The sequence below is a fragment of the Ooceraea biroi genome, chromosome 1 (assembly GCF_003672135.1).
Source record: "Ooceraea biroi isolate clonal line C1 chromosome 1, Obir_v5.4, whole genome shotgun sequence".
Classification (NCBI taxonomy): Eukaryota; Metazoa; Arthropoda; class Insecta; order Hymenoptera; family Formicidae; genus Ooceraea; species Ooceraea biroi.
The window spans coordinates 9,126,517-9,146,319 of NC_039506.1; the positions used below are offsets into that span (position 1 = coordinate 9,126,517).

Consider the following 19,803-nt stretch of genomic DNA (forward strand, 5'->3'; position numbering starts at 1 on the left):
TTGAAGAAACTCTTTATTTTCTACGTGTAAGTAACATATGTTTTTATACAATTTAAACTTGTTATTTATAATCTACTTTTTAATTACATAAGTTTATAACTTGTTTAATTAATAATCGCTTTTGTCAAAATAAGCACTGGACTTTATCTCTATTTTATTAAATATTTTAGATAGTGTGTGAATACTTTGAGCTTATTGTATTCTTCTCTAACTCGTCTTAGAGTATTGTTCTATCATTTGGTCTTTTTATCATGGCAATCAATGCACTTTGGTTGAGCAAATACATCATATAGACTAAATTGCTGAGAGATTTTAGAAAGAAGGGAATTCTTAAAGTGAGAGAGAAAGAGAGAGAAAGAGATATCTCTTTTTTCTGGTTAAGCATCTTAATCATTTTATGTGCTTGCCAAGATTTTGTTTGGAGCTGGTTAAATGAAACATTCTTTTTGGAATTTTACTATGGTGTTCTGTTTTTGTCTATAGAGTTATAATGAATATTTCAGTGCTATTCTAACTGCATTGATAAATTATTAATTATTGATTTACTTAATTTTCCATATAAAACGCTTTTTACGTTTAAACATTTAGTTTTTGTAAATATCTTATTTATTAATTTATGTGATTTTGTGATTTTTCTATGTTATTATTTTTCTCTTTTATATTATTTTTAAGTATACTCACATTGTAATAAAAGATGATCTTTTCTGTTAGATTGAAGACTAAGAAATTAAGACATATTTTGATATTGATTGAAATTATCTAGTTAATAATCGAATCTTAATTTAAAACGTAAATTGAGTCCTCAGCAAGTGTCGTCGAGGCCAGGATCCGAATCAGGAACTACGTAATTAGGATCGCAGACGGTATTCTTGACCGCCTCCTTTACATCCGCCTTAAATACCCTGTAATTAATGCTTCCGCTGTTTACGGTACCATACAAGTACATTGGTAAACGATTCGAGATCAGCCACACACTTTGATCTGCTTCGTGGTCCACTCGAATGTCATTCGGAAACACTAAAGACACATTGCTGGTTCCAATCACTCCGAAATTCTGTGGTATGTATTCCTTTCTGGTGTCCCAGCACCAGACAGAGTCCCTGGTGACCATATTGAAGAACATAACACCGTTCCTATCGATGGCGGAGCCCGAAGAATGGCCGTAATCCTTGGCCCTGGGTCTTCCCACGGGCGTGAATTTCTCCGTGCTTTGCTCTGCGGTCCTCTTGTTCTTGAAAACCGACGCGGACACGGCGAACTCGCGGAAGCTGGACATCGGATGGAAGAACAACGTTCGGTCACCATAAGCGTCCTTGGGGCTGAGCGCTATCCCGAATATCCCGTCGGTCCATTGAAACTTTATACCGTGCAGCTCGTATCTGGATGCCAAGGGATCAGGATAGAAGAAGTGATGCTCTATCCTGTACGTGGAGTCCTTGAAGAAATCGTACACCACGATACCGTATCGCCAGACGTCGATCAGGTATGCTACCGCGGAGCCGCAGTCATGGTTTCTGATATCCACCGCGATGTTAATGTAGAGGGAATCCTGTTTGATTTGCTCGTCCGGCAAAGTATATTTCCTGATGAGAGTATCTGTGCGTAAATCGAAGATAAATATGGCGGGTGGACAGATCTGGTTGGCTTTTCTGGCAACAAGTTCTATTTTGCCGGAATCAAGGACCCATAGCCGATTGCACTCATCCACCTGGACTCGGAAGACTGAAGTTAATCCATCGCAATTTTCTGAATTTAGGAGAAACAGATAGAGAGAGAATTATTAGTGTATAGATGTGTCGATACATAATAAATTCAAAATAACTTGGTAATTAATACTTTCTATTAAATCTCATGAAAGATTTTCGCGTTTTAATTTAAATGATAATAATCTTATATTATTTTAAAATTATATAAATAAAAAGATTATATACATACATAAGTTTCAAACAAATGATTGAAACAAAAAATTTTTACGCGAAATCTAATAATTAACGTAATAATTTACATAATCTAATAATTAATAATAATTAAAAAAAATAACCTGATTGATGCCAGTGCCAGTTAGGGTACGGTTTTAGTTTGGGACTCTTGGTTTTCGAATGTCTCGGTACTGTAGCCAGAGTTGCTGGTATGCCAGCCTTCCATTTCGGTAGAGTAATGAAGACTTTATCGCGCCAAACTTCCAAACCCAAAGGCAAGTTATTTTCTGCGATGTAAGTGCCCTCGAATATAGCATTGTCTCGTGCCTCAATACTATCGAATTCAAAATCTAACGTGGACCAGGCGTACATCTGTTAAAAATAATGTATCATAAATATTACATTTGTCAAAACTTCATTATGTCTCTATATCTATGTTGAATTGTAATTATAAGTAAATAATTTTTCATTGGAGAGATACCATTTTTTAAATTATTCTCATAAAATTATTTTATAATATTCTTAAGATCTTTTTATTCAATATAATTTATAACACAAATTCGCATAATAATAGATTTTTCAGATATCGTGCATAAAAAGACTTTTTAATATGTAAAAATTTAATGAAAAGTTATATCAACAATTATTACTACATGATATTAAATTGATAGGAAAGGCGATGCATTATAAATGACTTAGATGCAAAAAGTTGTAAAAGTTAATTGCAAAAATTATTCGAATACTTTTCTTATGTCGCAATTCAAGATCACTGATATTATGAAATGTCAGCCGCTTTTGCTTAGATCTGCGATAAGAAAGTAGCACATACTAGTTCCATAGCAGGACCAATGTAGTCATCTATAATGTGTCCTGGTTCGAAACCGTCGTCGAAATCATGAAAGTCCAATTGATTGACCGAATGAGGATCCGTGTGATATATATTGATCGCTCTCCCGACAGATCTAGAAAGAGCATTCCTCTCCTGGTTGAATGTAGAAACGCGATGCTGCAATTGCGGCGCCGTTCCATAAAGATTGCCTATGTCCGATACCACTGATTTTTTCACCGGCGGATTTCCGTGAGAATTGCAATTACGTGAGTCTGCGTATTCATCATGAGCCGGTGTGGTGCTTTTGTAATTGATGCTCTATTGATATGTGATGAAATATCATAAAGTTTATTATTAGTCTATAAGCCGAGTAAATCTGATGATCTTTCTCCTTAACTTTTAAAACTCGGGATATCTATACTTTTAATCCATTCTATCTTTTAAAACTGTGCATATTAATATGTGTAATATGAAAAAATTGATTATATATAGTATGAATATTAAGTTAAAAAATATTTTCACATGCACTCTTTGAAAATAATTTTTACATAGTGTAATACAATCTTTTCGAGAGCAATTATTAAAAAAAAAACATTAAACATGTGAATATATTTTCATGCATATAAATTATTCACTTTTTGTACTGTATATAATCCATCTTTTAGAAATAGATATTCCAAACTCAAAAATATGATAAGAGGATTGAGTGGAGTAAATAATTTTGCAATACTATATTTTCATTTTTTCTTACACGCATCGAAGAAAATTGTGAAGTTGGAATGGATGGAATTAATGGCAACGCGGGTGCTTGAAGTTCTCTCGATAAAATACTGGGGCTTGTGTGAGCCGCAAATTTTGGGACACCTAATAGCGACATTGACAGCAACCATGGCATCATGCTCACCATACCTGCCAAATAAATGACTAGAATATATGTTTTCTGTGATAAAAATTATATTTTAATGACACCGACACTAAATGCACTAAATTGTCGATTCATCATCTTGTTAAGAATTAATGGAATGTTAAAATTATAAATAAACGAAAGCAAGAGGAAACAGATCTTCTTGATACGATTAGAAATTCAGTGAAATTTTCACGAAGTCATGCAACTGACAGAAGCGTCTATCTCTTTTATTGAGGTAAGTGGGTCTCTACATTCGCAAGGTAATCATCGATTTTCGATGCTCAATTCAATGTTAATCATCTAGCGACACATGACACATGCCGGTAACGTACCATTTGAAAGCATATTATTCTCAGTGACGTAAATATGAGCGAAAGTGATTTACGAGGATGAATCGGCATCATTCCTTATGCTTAGTGTCTATTTGAGATTAATTTTTGGAACTAAAGAGGATAAGAACTAAGAAAATAGCTTCTTATGATATTTCCTAGCGAATAATTCCATTTGGGAGATTTTCGAAAGCGACAGTATTTCTTTCAAACAGACACGAGTCATTACTTACTTTAAGCACCGTGATTACAGTCGTTCCTCGGCGTGTATTAATTTCGAGATCTTGAGATTCGAATGCGCGGCGTTAAGTCTCGAATTATTGTTTTCGATTGCTCTAACGAGTAATTGTCAGAGATGCCTAACGTCAGGAGGACGAGTGCTCGAGATGGCACCATGGATGGATGTTACGCGACTACCATATTCACCATCCGGGTCGTAAGTGTGCCTAGATCCTACGAATGGAGAGAATGGCGAATCCCTTCTCTCAAAGATGATTTTCCCTCTCATCCGTATTTCAACTCCGAGCTTCTCTAGTCGCGACATAGGTCATTGGCGGATGAGTTCATGGGAACTCGCGCATCTCGTGCTAGCAATGCATCGCAAATGAAAATCGAGAACTCAGACAAATGCATGCAGTCCTGTTCATTCACGGTTTAAAATAAAAAAAGAATGTGGCAAATCTGCGTTACTTAAAATCGGTTTGTTAAAATCATTAGTATTGATCACTCTTGAATTTCTATTTGCAATCATTAGCTAATTCCCTACAAATTTTAAATCTTGTTCTCTCATTCTATTTAATGTTTTACAAAACATTTATATGTTAAAACGTAAATAATTTTAATTTCTTTAAAAATTTTCATGTATATTTATTGCTAGAATACTTTTTTAATAAAAGATATTGACAGATTTATCAGAGAATTCTTTCTCTTTCTTTTTATTTCTTCTTGGATTAATATACAGCAGATTTTGAAATATTAAAGTAGTTATTAAAATTTCTAATGTTTTATTATTTTATCTATCTTGATTATCTTGATAGACAATTGTATATTAAGTATTAAAATAATTTGCTGCTGTGCATCTATCTTGGAATAATCTAATTGTAAGCAATTTTTCTGTAATATATCTCTCGATTCGAAGCTACGATTGGTCACGTCTAGTGTCATATAATTGTCGTGTATGTTGCACAACGTCAAATTCCGACACTTCTAATGCTTCAAAAGAATGGAAACCATCTTAACGATTGCGCGAGCATTTTCAGTGGAAGGCGATCCATTTTACGGCACCAGCGAGCAGCATAATTGCGTTTTTATGAGGCGACACCGGACGTTTCTTTTTGTTAATATGTTCCAAGTGAAACTCATTTGAATTTTACAATGCTATAACAATACGAATATACGGACAATACGGATTCTATGAATTCCTCCATTCGCTGTAATTCAATTGTCTCTATATTTATATGAAATATAAAATATTGCGAGATTTTAAGATCTTTATTTGTGATATCATATATGTAGTCTATTATTTTTATGCAAATATTAACAATCATATTTTTTTCTTACATATAATTTTTATAATCTAAAGCTGTTTTCTTAACATATTAAATGGCCACATTTGCGATTGAAGAAAATACGGTTTGTGAAAATGAAGCAACTAATATATTACAGTAAATAATGTAATATTAATCTTACAAAATTAATTGTTAGTTGAATGTTCTATGTGATTATTTAAAAACTTACGATCTCTGCGCGGAGTTTCGTACCGTTGAAATGTTCTGCGCTCCCGGAAGTCATGATGGTAGTTTGTATTAGAATCATCTTTGATATTGCCGAAATTATAATCAGGAGAAGCGTAGATGTTGCTGTTAGATCTACCTGTTCTCCGCGAAGGTATCCATAACTGTCGGAATGATAACCACCCTTCTGTCTCTACATTGATGTTTCTCTTCTTTCTCGTCATGGCATACCTAGAATAGTGCATGGAATTCTTTGGCAATTGAACGGTTCGAACTTCGAACCGAATATTGAATTTTTCGGATCTTTCGAGGTATTTAAACCAGAAAATATATTAAAACAGTTCGATCCTGAATTTAAATAAAATAGATAAGCGATTGTTTTTGTTTCGAATAGTTTCGAAGTTTAAATGTTCTCTCTTCGAATCATTTGAACAATGAACAATTTGAATACTCATTTGAATCTTTTATTATTATACTCTTATTAATCTTAATGTAGCACAAGATAATCGTAAAGCGATTGTGCGAGAAAATGATATATACTGTATACTGTTATTAAAAAAATCTAATTAAGTAAAAATTTCCTAATTTTGTATTACTGGTGTAAGATTATCTCACAAGCGATAACGAAATAAATGTATTCTATATCTTATTAATATTTTTCATTGCAATTTACAATTTATATATACTTATTGCACGTAATACTTATATTCTTCAGCATTCTATGTACATAAGAATTGAGTAAAGTAACTTTTAATTATTTTTTAATTGTTCTGGATTTTTATGACTTTCTCTTTCTCTCTATTGCACGTAAGAACGAATAATGATTTTGTGAATAGAATGTTTTTGTGTTCCGTACCATTTCGCGTGCGTTGCTCTAAAATTATTGGGATATTAAGATAATTACGAAATATTGACGCAAGTATCAAAGGTTTCCTCGAATGAAAAAGCGTATGTCGACAGTTGATCGAGCTGAAAATTATAGCTTACGCCATATCTGTTTTTTTTTATATTTCCTTTAAAAGAAACAATATGTTCCGAAAACAACAATACAAATTTGAGAAATTTTTCATTATGGAGATCGCGTAAGTGCAGATTCATGATGAGACTGCAACAGTCTTTTTTTACTTTATATGCTTTACACGTGTGTGCAGCCAATTTGTTTGATGACACTTCGCGACTCAAGCTCACGGTCGTTGAAATCTCTTTCTTCCATCAGAAGGCAAAACAAAGTCCGAATTCGCTCTGCCCGAGATAGCGGCTCAGACGGCGCTTCGTTCTGATGACTTGCTCGCCAAACGAAGCGAGACGCTCTTTCGATTTTAGCATAAATGCCGCTTTCCACCGGAGATTAGGTATACTTTCCGCTTTCGCGCTCACTTCCTCCTGCGGCTGATGCCGAGCATTTCGTAAGCGGCAGCATCAACGTTCGGATACCGAAACCGGCAGTAATTTGCATCCGATAATTAACACCTTGTTCGCATTTATGATATGCAGCTCCGTGCAGGTCTAATTTGCACACGCTTATTGTCACAATAAATTCACAAAACTGGCTAAGTAAGCGACCTGTTATATTATTTTCTTCTTTGATCTCACTGCGATAATTATGCACGAAATTAATAAGATTATTTGTAACACATGATCACACCTGAGACTTGCTGGAGCACCGTGCTGTTGCTTCGACACTCTTGCAACGCGCACTGTGCTCCCTCGCTAAGTTTTCACGATATTTGTGTCTTTTACCGCTCGCCACCTTCCCCATTTAAATCCCCATCGGCTGCACTATTCGTTATTTTCTTCCGATTTAATATACCGGCCAGTCACCGACGAGATATCGAGTAACAAAGACGGATGCATGATTATCTGCACGATCTACGCATGCCGTGATACCCGATCATTATCATATCGCGAACTTGTGAAGATGCTATCGCCGATTGTATAATGTAATTTTACAAAGCTTCGAGAATTCCCTTTACAAACTGCGCACTTCACTTATTAAGTGCAGTACCGTTTCCCCGTGTTTCCTCGTTAAACTTCGAAACGTTGCGTAATGCAACGCTCTTATTACGTGTAAACGCACGTTCAGCGAATAGTTTTATCGCCACAGGCTAAAAATCTATGCCACAACGTGTTCTTTTTGTAACTTGAAAGCAATGCCTTCAATAAAAAATAGGAAACTAGTTTAAGCTATCTCAGTTGGTGCAAACACTCATTTTTTTTATCCATAATATATAATTATACTGACGTTATTCATGGATTTAGATATCTTTAAAGTCCGGTTTTACTTGATATTACTTGATTTTTAACGATATCTTATCATCAAATGTTTCTTTATTTGTCATTTCATTAGCTTTATGATTTATTTAAGCATTTACAGAACATATATTTACAAAGTAAATTTAGTTTGCAAAACTGATTAGGAGAGAATTGGATAAGTCTATTCTACAAGCAATTTAGCTGACAAACTAATAACTTTTGTTACAGAACAAGATATAACTCAAATGAAAAAAAGTTATATTATATTTTGTATAAAACACGATTTCAAATTAAAACTGAGATAAAAGAACGCTATTAAGTAAAGAAAATGAAATTTAAAAGATTTTATCGTGTATTAATCCAATAAACAAAACTGTTATACCAAAAGCATGTGGGATGTATTAAATGCGATGCACATTACGTCGATAGCGATTTCCTAACTTTCAGTTTTAGCCAGACTAACTTTCGAGAAATAAGGAATCCAATATTTCACAACAGCTGCATGATATGGTCTATTGCATATTCAGATTTTCAAAGTATATTTCGTTTCCCAGGAACTGCACTTCCTCAGTAATAAAAAATGTGCGACTATCTTACGTAACGCAGTCAATATTGAGAACATTGCAACAAACCTTTATACCGAGTGTGAGAATAATTTTCGACAACCGGATTAACCGGAATTTGCGTCATCAAGTTTATCTAAACTCTAACTTCTTGTATAAGACATATAGTATGTGTCCTAAAGTTTTCTTGGTTCCACTCGGTATATGCGCAGTCGTTACAGTTTGTTACTCAGTTTCTGCGCACGTGTTGCCTTTACCCTATAACTTTCATTTAAAAGGCACTTGTGCGTTAAGCACAACAACATTCTGCACAAATAAACGCGTGTGAATAAACCGTTTCGACGTGCACTTGTGTGCAATGACGAGGCACCATTGAATCAATGACGTTCGCAATATGAAAATAATATTCGCGACACAAGTAGCAAATGATGTGACTATTAAATTAACTTTTCGTGATAAAAGTTAATGCAAAAGTTAATCTGTAAATATTATGCACGCATTATATATTATATTTTACGAGTATTGAAATTGTAGTATTGAATACTTACTGATGCGCGATGTAATCGCTCTCAGAACTCCATGGTCCAGCGATGAATCGTTCGTCGATCGCTTCTTAAAATTCGCTGCATCAGGAAACTGTTGCGTTTGCGATCTCACAGAGCCTCGGTTACATCACTTTCTTCGTCATGCATTTCACAAACAACACACGTAACACGTCACGAAATGTAAAATTAGATTTATTTCAAGACCACGACGCGTCCTGATAGTTCGAAAGCCTCGAGTCAACTTTTTTTTATAGTCATTACTCATTACATTGTTTGTCTCATTGGTTGAGAATCGTAGCCGAGAAGTGTTAATATTTTAATATCGATTTATCGATACATCGATTTTATCGATTATCGCATATTGGAGGTCGACACGAATAGAATAGAAAAATAGAGAGGATAAGATCACATAACTGAAATAAGTGTTATTTATATATAAACTTACATACTTTTTCTATCAATAAACCGCAAATATATCACACCGATTGTAAAACATGTTTCGTATATCTCATTACTACTTACATATAATAAGGGTAAAACATGCGGGATGCTTGACGCGATTATTTTACCGCAAGTACTTCTCGAATCAAGTATACGCACGCTCGAAGGTATTTTAATCGTTACTAAAATTTTAGAAATAGAATTATATATTTGTTGATAATATTGTCTATCGAAAAGATATTATTATTTTCTACAACAAAAACTATGTTTTGACACTGTTGGTAAGTGGTAGAGGTAATCTCTTGCATAATGTACGGTGATTAGCGTCCGCGGTGCACTTCAGATCTATTTTAGCCTTGAGCGGCAACGCATGATGTATAATACGTAAAAATGCGATCAACGGGTGATGCGCAGTGATGAGATTAAAACGCGATGAGATAATTAGTTGCTCAATTCTTAAACACGTACGTAAATGTTCGTAATCGGCGTTTGTGTTCGAGCGCGCGGATATAACATCGCGATTGATGTGCCTTCTAATCGATCGTTGCGCGAGTGAAAATGCGGCACCGGAGGATCCGGTTCGAGTGAAGGAAGTTCGGCTGCGAGGTAAGTTTACGAACTTGTATTGCAATCTTTTGCCATTAACAGGTACGCTGGCACGCATTGCGCAACGTTAATTAAGATATCTTAGATTAAGAGCGCGGAGGTTATGTTTTTACTACGAACACTTTCTAATGATTGAAATTACCGCCGAAGGAAAAGCACTTGAGCGCGTACTACGTAACCTCGAACAATGGAAACGCGACGCGAGCCTTCGAAACGGATTATACCTTGTCCTTGGCCGCGAATGTGCATGTGTAACATTTGAATCAACATCTTCGAGTTTCTTTCGAGTTCCAAAGTCAAAAAGCGATCATCTACAATTATATATAGGCACAGAGGTTGTGACACTTTTTTTTAATGAGTGATCACGCAGCATGTCAAATCCTTTTTCTTTAATTTTCTTATATTTCTTTTTTAAAAGTGTCACAACCTCTGTGCCTATGAATGTACGTGCACGCGTACTTAGTGATTCTCAACGTTGCTGTAATTTGATTGCTGAAAATTTGTACGTCCAATTTCGTGATTTGAACCTTCGTTGTTTTAGTTATGTTTTAGTAAATAAAGATAAAGAGTATTTATATTAAACTTATTAAAGATATATTAGCATTAATCAGGGGAAAATTATTTCTTTTTCAGATCAAGCAGTGTCTGTGATAATCTGACAATTATTCGCGTTTGCATTGTTAGATTTTTATCCGCGGATGTTTATCCGTATTTTGCATCGCGAGTGACGTACAGTATTAAAGCACGACGTGTAACTATTTGCTAAAATTCGTAAGCATAATATTCGTAAATAAATTCGTAAATATATCCGTAAATAAATTTGTAAATTCGTGAATATTGCTGTAACTGTTCGTTAAATAGTTAAAAAGTGAATATTACATCGCGAGTGAAGTGTGGACGGCAAATGCAGTTGCGACGCCGGAGGATCCGGTTCAGGCCAAGCAGGATCGACTCGAAGGTAATTCAGAGGTTTATTACATTTCTATTTCTATTTTATTGTGATCAAAAGCAGAATGTTTTCAACAAATGGAAATATCCTGCATCAGAAGTGCAAAACTATAATAAATCATTTGTAAATACATCTATTTTTGTCCTAATTTAATTCGTTGAATTACCTTTTTATTTTACAGATGCAGGAGATGTGATCGATCCTGAATTGCCGGTTTTGGTGAGTGAAAAATGTAACAACATTTAAGGTGATAGTTTCTTCTATCTTGTCTGTTAGCTAATCGATGTCTAATTGACGTCTTTTCAATCATCATTTCTCACTGGGATATATAAAATAAATTATAGAATATTATAAATATGGAATTAAAATAATTATACAAGAAATGAGATTTAACTCTAAAGTGATAGAGTGAATTTTTATTTGCACAATACTTTGCATTCTTGTTATAAAAATTATACTAACATTATTAATTACGATATAATAATAATGATTACGATTTTAATTGTCTTTTTTTGTCCATAAATTGGAATAAAAATAAAAATGTTTTTTGAAATATGGTTATGAAAAGTAAAACATTGACGATAAGTGCTTTATTTAAGGAAAAAAAATATTTGTTAGAACAATTTAAATATTTAAAGAAGCAGATATGATTTAAATAACAGACATAAATTTCCGTTTGTTACAATAGAAGAATGATTTATTGAATTTATTGAAATATGAAACAGCTAGTTTCAACATAATTAATTTTATTATTATTATTATTATCTGTACTTTCAAATGAGATATAAGTCGTAAATATTTCTTCGGTGATAGAAGGTAGTATGTTGCACAAGAATTTACATAAAATACATAAAACACGAGGTCGAAGACCCACGCGCAGTCCGATGCTTATTGCCCACTATTTTCAATAAAAATAAGAAAACATTTATTGTAGGAACAGTAAATCATTTTTTATCCGGTGGTGGTGGTACCTAGTGATGGTGATGACTGTCTATAGAGAATTGTCACAGCACCAGGATAAACAATCGTGAGCGATAACTCACGAAAGAAACTCAACCGGCACCACGAGCAGTACGCTTAGTGACTTTGCCACGAAATTCTGGAAAAACGAAATTATGTAAAAAAATTACGAAGCGAATTTAAAGGATTCTTCGCGAATTTGTGATTTATTATGAGTCAAGGTGTAGCGATTTTTAATCGTGATCGATAAAGACGGTATAATCGGCCGATTCGAGACCATGAGTTGATCTTGCGCTCCAGGGAGCGAAGAATGGTTTGGTCAAGAATTTTGGGAATAAAGTCGGCGTCGTCGGTGGGTAATGGTACTCGGTGAAAAAATCCGGATACTTGTGCCACCTTGCAGATGTGACCGTCTGAAAACGCGAATCATACTCCTCGCGGTGCCATGATTTTCATTTAGCGAACAGGGGCGCCCCGTAACCGTGATTGTTATTGAGATTGAGATTATTGAGATTATTGAGATTGCTATTGAGATGAGCCCCGTTGCACTTGGTTCCGCGTATCAACTCGTCCACGTAGCCGGCTTGTATCCGGAAGTTTGTCTCGTTTGAACTCATAGTGTCGGCCATGTACTTTTGGAACGATGATGTGAGGACCCACATCTCCTGACGGCCATTCTTCGCGGTGATGATCTATAATGAGGTTGATTGAAATGTTAATTACATTATCAGGAAGTCTTGGAGGTGTGCGGTAACAAAACACATTTTTTAACAGTATAAAAAGTTTTAAATGAGCGATCGCATTATACCTTCAATCCAGACGGAAATTGTAAAGTGTTCGGTTCGACAATGACGAATTCCGTGTTTGTACCACCATATTCGGGATGAGTTATACTATTCCAACATCCAATAGCTAGGTCTGACAAAAGACCGAAGAAGAGAACTCCATTGTTATCCATGGCTTCAGCTGCCGATTGCGATGACCTTTCCATAACGAAGGTATGGAAGGACCTTGGTACAGCATCAGAGTGCTCGTGAAAGAGGCTATAATTCCTAGATAATAGTGAAAGGAAATAGTTTAATTATCGCGAGGTATCATCGAAGTGCTTTGATAAGTATAGACATATATAAGAATAATGCATTACTTAAATAACCAATTTATATACTACAAAATACTACTTATCGTTTTCTTTTAATTTTTCATTTTTCGACTATAAATGGATTAATCTAACACAAGATATAATATCTTAAATAATTTCTAGAAAAGATTTGATAGATTTAAATATTTATTATTAATTTTTATTAGAAAATTTCTTTTTATTTTTTCAATCTTTCTCTATTCATTTCTCATTTATTTTATTTAATATATGCAAATTTTTATAAACTCTTTTAGTCAATACTAACAAAATAAATTGTATATAGATGCATGTAATATATTTTGTGCATAAAATCACATCCTACTATTATATATACAGGAAGTGTATCTCAAGTATTGTTAAATATTTCAAAGAGAAACGATGCAGGACATATTCAAGAAGCTGACTTTTAAATAACATTTTTTATTTTAAATAACATTTATTTGTTTTCATAGTTTCTTACCTGATAACAGAAGTAGGTACCCAACTTTCGACTCTACTGGCTAATGAATGGAAATACAGGATCCTGTCGCCGTCTTCTTTTATGGGACTCAAAGCGAGTCCCAAAATGCCATCCATGAGGTCAAATGTGTCTCCCTTGATGTGAAAGGTTCCATGGGGCGGATAAGGATAGAACAGATTGTTGGTGATTCTCCAAGAGCGAGAATTGTGATGATCATAAACGAGCAATCCGTATTCGGTCACGTCGGCGATATAAACGAACGCATCACGGCAATTGTCGCCGGTTCCGCGAATATCAACCGATAGCGTGACAAACAGGGACTCTTCCTTAAATTGGTCTCTGGGGAATTTGTACTGACTCAGAAGCTTGTTTGTTAGCAGCGAGAACGACAGCAGTTGAGGACGGCAGACTTGTTTATCGCCAAGTTTGCCAGTGTCGAGGACCCATAATCTATCGCATGAGTCCACCTGTAACATATTATTCTCTGTCATTAATATCTTTTTCTTTTTATTCCTCTATAGAAATGCAAGCGGTGCATTGAATGGTGGTTAATTTATGGAAGATTGATTCAGTTAGCAACAAATTTTATGCGTTTTAGGATATCTTAAGAATAATTTTCTAATACATAATGGATGAAGTAATAAATCATTTTGACTTATATACGAATCAAAATTTAAGCGCTTAAATGACAATAACTTAACCATAAATGTACGTCAAAGTAAAGCTCGTACTTTTCTTTAGTTAGTACAAGATATTAATAGATATTAATAGATGTAATATTAGTATTAAATATTAATTCTTGATACTAGACATCATCAATAAATTAAGTTCTTAAGCAACAATTGCTAAAGAATATCGTGTCGCCTGTGCTGTTACCAATGCTAGTATAATTATGATAATGTATATTCTGTCATTTATATGAGAAATTCTTCGTACACTGCGTACGTTTGCATCGTTATCCACATTTCTGGAATAGCATTGAAGGCGTTATTTTCATGTCGTGTTATGTCATAACGCGATAATTGCATATCTTTATTTTTGTATAAGCGAGACACGAGTTCCGATAATGAAACCGACAGAAAGGCTTCTCAAGAGACCTGTAAAGCCAGTTGCGTCAATAACCGTAAACGACAGCGATTTTATGCGAAGTGAACGCAGTTGTAGCTTGCAAATTCTTTCTAGATTAGAATTGTATTTGTAACACAGACAGTAAAATTGAATTGTGAATTATATTAAAACAATCAATACTTCTCAACTTTAAAAATTTTTATGGTGAAAATCGGTGCAAAAATAGAATGAAAGCGTAACATGTTGCAATAAAAATACTGTAATTTCTTTGTATAATTTTTTTAAAGACGCAATTAGAACTGATAATTTATAACTTTAAGATTCTCTGTTGTTACCTGCATTCTGTATACACTGGTGATCGCATCGCAGTGTCCCAATTGGTTCCATTCCCAATTTGGGTAAGGTGCGATTATCGGATTTCCGTCAGCAGAAACGCTATCCGTGACGTAACCAAGGGTGACCGGGATTCCGTTTTGAAATCTTGGTATCGAGATGAAGACCACGGATCCGTGTCTAGCTACGTATTTATTAAATCTGTTATTAAGTGTTCAGCGAAGCAACTTAAACAATCTAATTTATCAGACTCGTAAGGCTATTCGATCAAGAGACTACGAATTAAAATGTTTTTCAGTAATTTTCGTAATGCATCTTTGAATTGTAATTGCATAACATAATTGACGCTAAGTAAAATCCTTTTTTTTCTTCACGGTTCGATCTTTTTATTTAAAATAAGCTCATCCACATCATGTATCAAACTAGCAGTTGCATCAAATTATAACGTATAGTGACGTAGGAATTACTAGTCTCAACATAATAATTAGAGAGAAAATATGCAGAAACTGTCAATATGTATCACAAAAAGCCTTCATTACTCAAGAAGTTTCATTGCACGCATACATAATCAAGAAAGAGTAACGAAAAGAGAAACATGCCAGCGCACACACCGTTAGATCATGATTGATCAATCATGCCATCGCATAAACTTTTCTATCGTAAGTTTCAATCATGCAGAATTATGTTATATAATTAAAAATCTCCGAGTCAATAATCAATTCCGCTGTGTTTTTAGGAAATAAGAGGAATGACAAGTAATAATAAAGCAGTAATAATTTTAAAAACAGTTGCAGATTTTCAAATCATAAGAAGTGATTCACAAAATAATATAAAAATCAATAGAAGAAATAAAAAAATGGATAAGGATAAAATAAATCTATTGAAAGATCGCCATTAATAATTCAGTAGTAGTAGTAATACGGTATACGATTTGTTTAATGGTAAGGAAACGGTTTACTTTGAACGCACTCATGACTGGAGAGTAAAAGAACCGTTTAAAACCTCTGTGATAAAAATCCACGTCGATCGGTATTGGTGCTCCAGGAATGAACCGGCCGTCTCGTATAGCAAGTTCCCTTGCATGATAATTTGGAAAGGCAAACTCAAGAGCCTTCCAGGAATATATGCCCTTTAATCTTTCGATGCTGGCGCATGTCTTAAGGGAGATGAGGGATATAATAATCCGTAATAATAGGGTTGATTCAAGCTTCATTGTGAATCTGTAAACAAGTTGTGCAATTTGCTTTTTAAGACGGAGAAATAAATAAGATTTTATTTAATGATGTACTTCTTATAAAATCGTTTTAATTCTTTACTAATTAAAAATTATCAAGTATAAATTTAATTAACTCTTACTTAAAGTAGTTTTTAGAAACACGTTAAATATTGCATTCTTGTGTTGAAATGTTTGTAAAACGTGATTAGAAACTTGTTTTCAATTGCGATTAATTAAAGTGCTTATATATTTTAAGACGAGTATATCATAGCATTTTTAAAACTAGATGTAATCAAGGATTAAATGTCAGGTATGAAATCTATCTATCTTTACATATGAGTTCTACCTATAAGCAACTGGTATTATAAATTACAATATTTCACTTTCTAATCTTACGGACTTTCGCTGTAGAAACTGCATAAGATTTGATAAAGGAAATGAAGATGATAAATATTGCATGGATGTATATGGAAGTATTCAAAATTTATCTTTTCCTAGATCGTACTTTTCGTAAAAAATGTTCTCCCGTATTGAAATTTATTTTAAAATTTTCTTAAACTTCATTATCAATTTTTCCATCTTTTCAGAAAATATGAAAAAGGTTAAAAATTAATTTTGGTAATGTATCTAATATTTAACAAGAAAGAGGCACATAATATGTATTAATAATAAATAACAACTCAGTATCCGTAATGTTATTATTGTAACTGGTAGCTGGAGAAGAGTTTATTTGTGAAAATATTTTGGAAGAACGGAACGTTTCTTCATTATATGCCAAGTCCTCGCATTGTACAAGTGTCAAATATATCTACACGTATATGTAACTATGATAATTCATAATAACATTATTAATAGAAGAATATTTTTATATTAATTTTCTTAATTAAAAAGATTAGTATATAAGAGAAATTGTTTGTGGAAAAATTGATTATGCAGACTTAAATATTTATAGATGAAATATAAATTTCATCTGTGAAGTATTTTGTATGACAAACATATCTCCTAACAATTTCTTTTCTTATTTAACACAATTTTCTTCTAAAATTTTTACTAATATTTCCACAAGCAACTAAAATGCAGGAATAATGTTGTCGCTGATGCGGTTTTTAAAATTTTTCAGTAATAAATGTTTTACATTTAATATTATTTTTATTTTATTCTTCTTGTATATTTTCTAATAATATTGTAAGACTGCAATTGTTTATTGAAGACAGTTAAAGTTCTTTTAAGACAGATATTTCTTACCTCTTTGATGTTATGCTTATTGTTATTTGACAAGAATGTCTTGGCACTTCTTCGTCACCGCGACATTCGGTAATGACACAGATGACAACGCAATTTTACGCGCGTTAACTGTTTTCTTGACAAATTGGCCAAAAGAACACTAATTTGCGATGTTTTTCTTATTCGCTCTTTCGAAAATACAAGTATCGTTAAAGAGCTAGCCGGCTTTTTCCCTCCTTCGCCGGCACTTTCACTGTCACGGAAAGAAAAGTTCGGAGAGGCGGTTGTTTGCTCACTAGCGTTAACGATTAATACACAAAATAGGCACTCTTCTTGTGTTCCTTATCTTTTCTCTTCTTCCGAACAACAAAATTCCAATTTTATCAAATTAGAATATCAATATCTTCTTTTGTATTTTTTCCTCGTTGATTCACGTATGCTCATTTTTTATTTTATCATGAACTTTGCTTTCAATAATATTCTCTATTTTTTATTTATCTATACAAAAGATATTTTTCATAAATTTTGACTCGATTAGTACTGACCACGGTTTTTGTACGTTTTGGTATTACTCCGCGTCTCTTTCGTTTTCTCGATACAGATGCTAATTTAATTTGTATGATAATTCGGGAATGTAAGAGAGTTCTCTCCTCGTTTCTCCCGTTCCGAACTACGAGGCGACTGAGAAACGACTGCGAGATTTCTCAAGTTAGCGCGTAACTGTTCAACGTGTCCGAACATCTCCGCTCCACCGGAACAGAAACGGCGAAGAGAGGTGGCTACCTTGCTGTCTATCTTGTCTACGATAAGATTGCTGTTCCGGGTCATGGTACGCAAGTGATATTTTTTAAGTCTTTTTCCACTGCATACATTACGTACTATAAGTGGAAAATCGATAAACCAATGACGAAATCCTTTGAACCGCGGTTCTATAGCAAAGACGCAATACGCTGCATGCACAATCATTTATCGTTGTGTTATGATACATGTAGACACAGTAAAGCTGTCAAGTGCGACGAAAAATTCTTGTGATATAACTATCATTAGCAATCTACGCAGGTTTTTTTATGCGGTCAGTGTTAACCAGTGTAAATGTATTCATTTTAATTCCCATTTATGTCAGCATTAAATTTATTTAGAAAGGGAGATGCAATCTAGCATTAAATTTATTTAGAAAGGGAGATGCAATCTACTCACAAATGGTTCACACAGAAACTTGCAGCTTAAATGCCTTAAATAAAATGTGCATGTCTTTATTAATTTTGAAATATTATAATTTTGTAGTTATTAACTACACGTTAATTAATTATAAGTCATCTTTATTATCTTCTTTTTATATGTCTAATGCTTAATCCGATATAATATTATTATTAAATATTACTTTTAATTTGTTACATGACAAATATGAAAATCTTTTTTGATAAAAGCATGTCATATTTTATATAAATTTTTTATTGAAAATTCTTTTTTGCATTGCTAATAATAGTAATAGAAATAATGCAAAATAATAAAAGAATAATAAAAAAATAATAAAAGAATAGAAATTTGAAAAAAGAAAAAAGAAGAAAATTGATTAGAAGACATACAATTAACATCTGAGACATTCAATACAGTATGTGTTCCTTATTTTGGAAAAAGTGCATTTTCTCAGTAATTAATAAAAAGAAAAATAAGAAAGTAAAAAGATAAGATAAAAGGTAGAAAGCATATATTGTCTTTATTAGCGTTTCGTTTTATTATCATCTATACCTCTTGACATTTTAACAAGTTTAAGCCGAAAAAACGATGAAGCAAACGATGATATCATCCGCAAATAATGGATATTACTATTTTACATAAATCTGTTTTTCAGGGATATGACTTGTCAATATATTTTGAGTCAATGCAACAGTATGTATAAAAGATAAGTGTGTATAAAACACAAGTTCAGATTTAGTATTTGCACATTGGACTGTGTTTGTGTCTTATGCATTCGTCATTATGAAAGATTCTAATACGTAATGCTGACGACAATTACTCTGTTCCTCAATAAAGCTGAGTTATGATTTTGATTACTATCAGGGATAGTATGACGCATGTGGAAAATCATGAGATTTTTACATTCATCAGATTTTTACATTTTTTGCAAACTTAAGCGTTCACTTATTTATATATAATATTTTTTATTACATATATGCATTCTATTTTATTATATGTTTGCAATATACATAAAAAGTTAATTATAATTTTAAATATTCACAAACAAATGTAATTGTTTTAATTAAAACTTTTGGCAGAGAGAGATTAAATATTTTCTTGACAATATGTACAAATGTTGATGTAAAAAGCAT

The 19,803-nt window shown here is 33.3% G+C and overlaps 2 protein-coding genes and 1 long non-coding RNA gene across 9 annotated transcripts; 1 reads left to right on the top strand and 2 right to left on the bottom strand.

The window, feature by feature from the left end:
• Positions 1–3: 3 nt before the first annotated feature.
• On the bottom strand, positions 4–9,182 carry LOC105279983 (protein yellow). Of its 5 annotated transcripts, none has more exons than XM_011340125.3 (6): positions 9,082–9,182; positions 5,722–5,948; positions 3,500–3,657; positions 2,749–3,066; positions 2,042–2,291; positions 4–1,746 (listed from the first exon to the last, which is right to left on the bottom strand). In XM_011340125.3, exons 2-6 carry the CDS (start codon positions 5,939–5,941, stop codon positions 803–805), a joined length of 1,890 nt encoding a protein of 629 aa, XP_011338427.1. In that variant the 5' UTR covers positions 5,942–5,948; positions 9,082–9,182; the 3' UTR covers positions 4–802. The 5 variants fall into 5 exon arrangements, with proteins under 5 accessions (XP_011338427.1, XP_011338426.1, XP_019887400.1 ...); XM_011340124.3 differs by lacking the exon at positions 9,082–9,182 and adding an exon at positions 7,363–7,607; XM_020031841.2 differs by lacking the exon at positions 9,082–9,182 and having other exon boundaries at positions 5,722–7,607.
• A 658-nt stretch (positions 9,183–9,840) lies between these two features.
• Positions 9,841–11,560, top strand: LOC105279982. Its single transcript, XR_894034.2, has 3 exons — positions 9,841–10,125; positions 10,759–11,083; positions 11,256–11,560. It is a non-coding gene; the product is annotated as an uncharacterized LOC105279982 (long non-coding RNA).
• Positions 11,561–11,650: 90 nt separating this feature from the next.
• Positions 11,651–18,743, bottom strand: LOC105279981 (protein yellow). 3 transcript variants are annotated; one of them, XM_026969422.1, is made up of 6 exons: positions 18,099–18,743; positions 16,036–16,253; positions 15,036–15,217; positions 13,633–14,099; positions 12,843–13,086; positions 11,651–12,726 (listed from the first exon to the last, which is right to left on the bottom strand). In XM_026969422.1, exons 1-6 carry the CDS (start codon positions 18,437–18,439, stop codon positions 12,487–12,489), a joined length of 1,692 nt encoding a protein of 563 aa, XP_026825223.1. In that variant the 5' UTR covers positions 18,440–18,743; the 3' UTR covers positions 11,651–12,486. The 3 variants fall into 3 exon arrangements, with proteins under 3 accessions (XP_026825223.1, XP_011338422.1, XP_011338421.1); XM_011340120.3 differs by lacking the exon at positions 18,099–18,743 and adding an exon at positions 17,495–17,894; XM_011340119.3 differs by lacking the exon at positions 18,099–18,743 and adding an exon at positions 17,495–17,894 and having other exon boundaries at positions 16,003–16,253.
• Between the last annotated feature and the right edge of the window lie 1,060 nt (positions 18,744–19,803).

Bases quoted from the DNA above. Each gene is read 5' to 3' on its own strand.
- LOC105279983 (XM_020031841.2), bottom strand. From the start codon at position 5,962: ATGCACTATTCTAGGTATGCCATGACGAGAAAGAAGAGAAACATCAAT. The intron at 3,658-5,721 runs GTAAGTTTTTAA...TTTATTTGGCAG, and splicing joins CGAAACTCCGCGCAGAGATC to GTATGGTGAGCATGATGCCA. The intron at 3,067-3,499 runs GTAAGAAAAAAT...ACATATCAATAG, and splicing joins CACAATTTTCTTCGATGCGT to AGCATCAATTACAAAAGCAC.
- LOC105279981 (XM_026969422.1), bottom strand. From the start codon at position 18,439: ATGATTGTGCATGCAGCGTATTGCGTCTTTGCTATAGAACCGCGGTTC. The intron at 16,254-18,098 runs TTATCATACAAA...ACTTGTTTACAG, and splicing joins AACTCTCTTACATTCCCGAA to ATTCACAATGAAGCTTGAAT. The intron at 12,727-12,842 runs GTATAATGCGAT...ACCTCATTATAG, and splicing joins AATTTCCGTCTGGATTGAAG to ATCATCACCGCGAAGAATGG.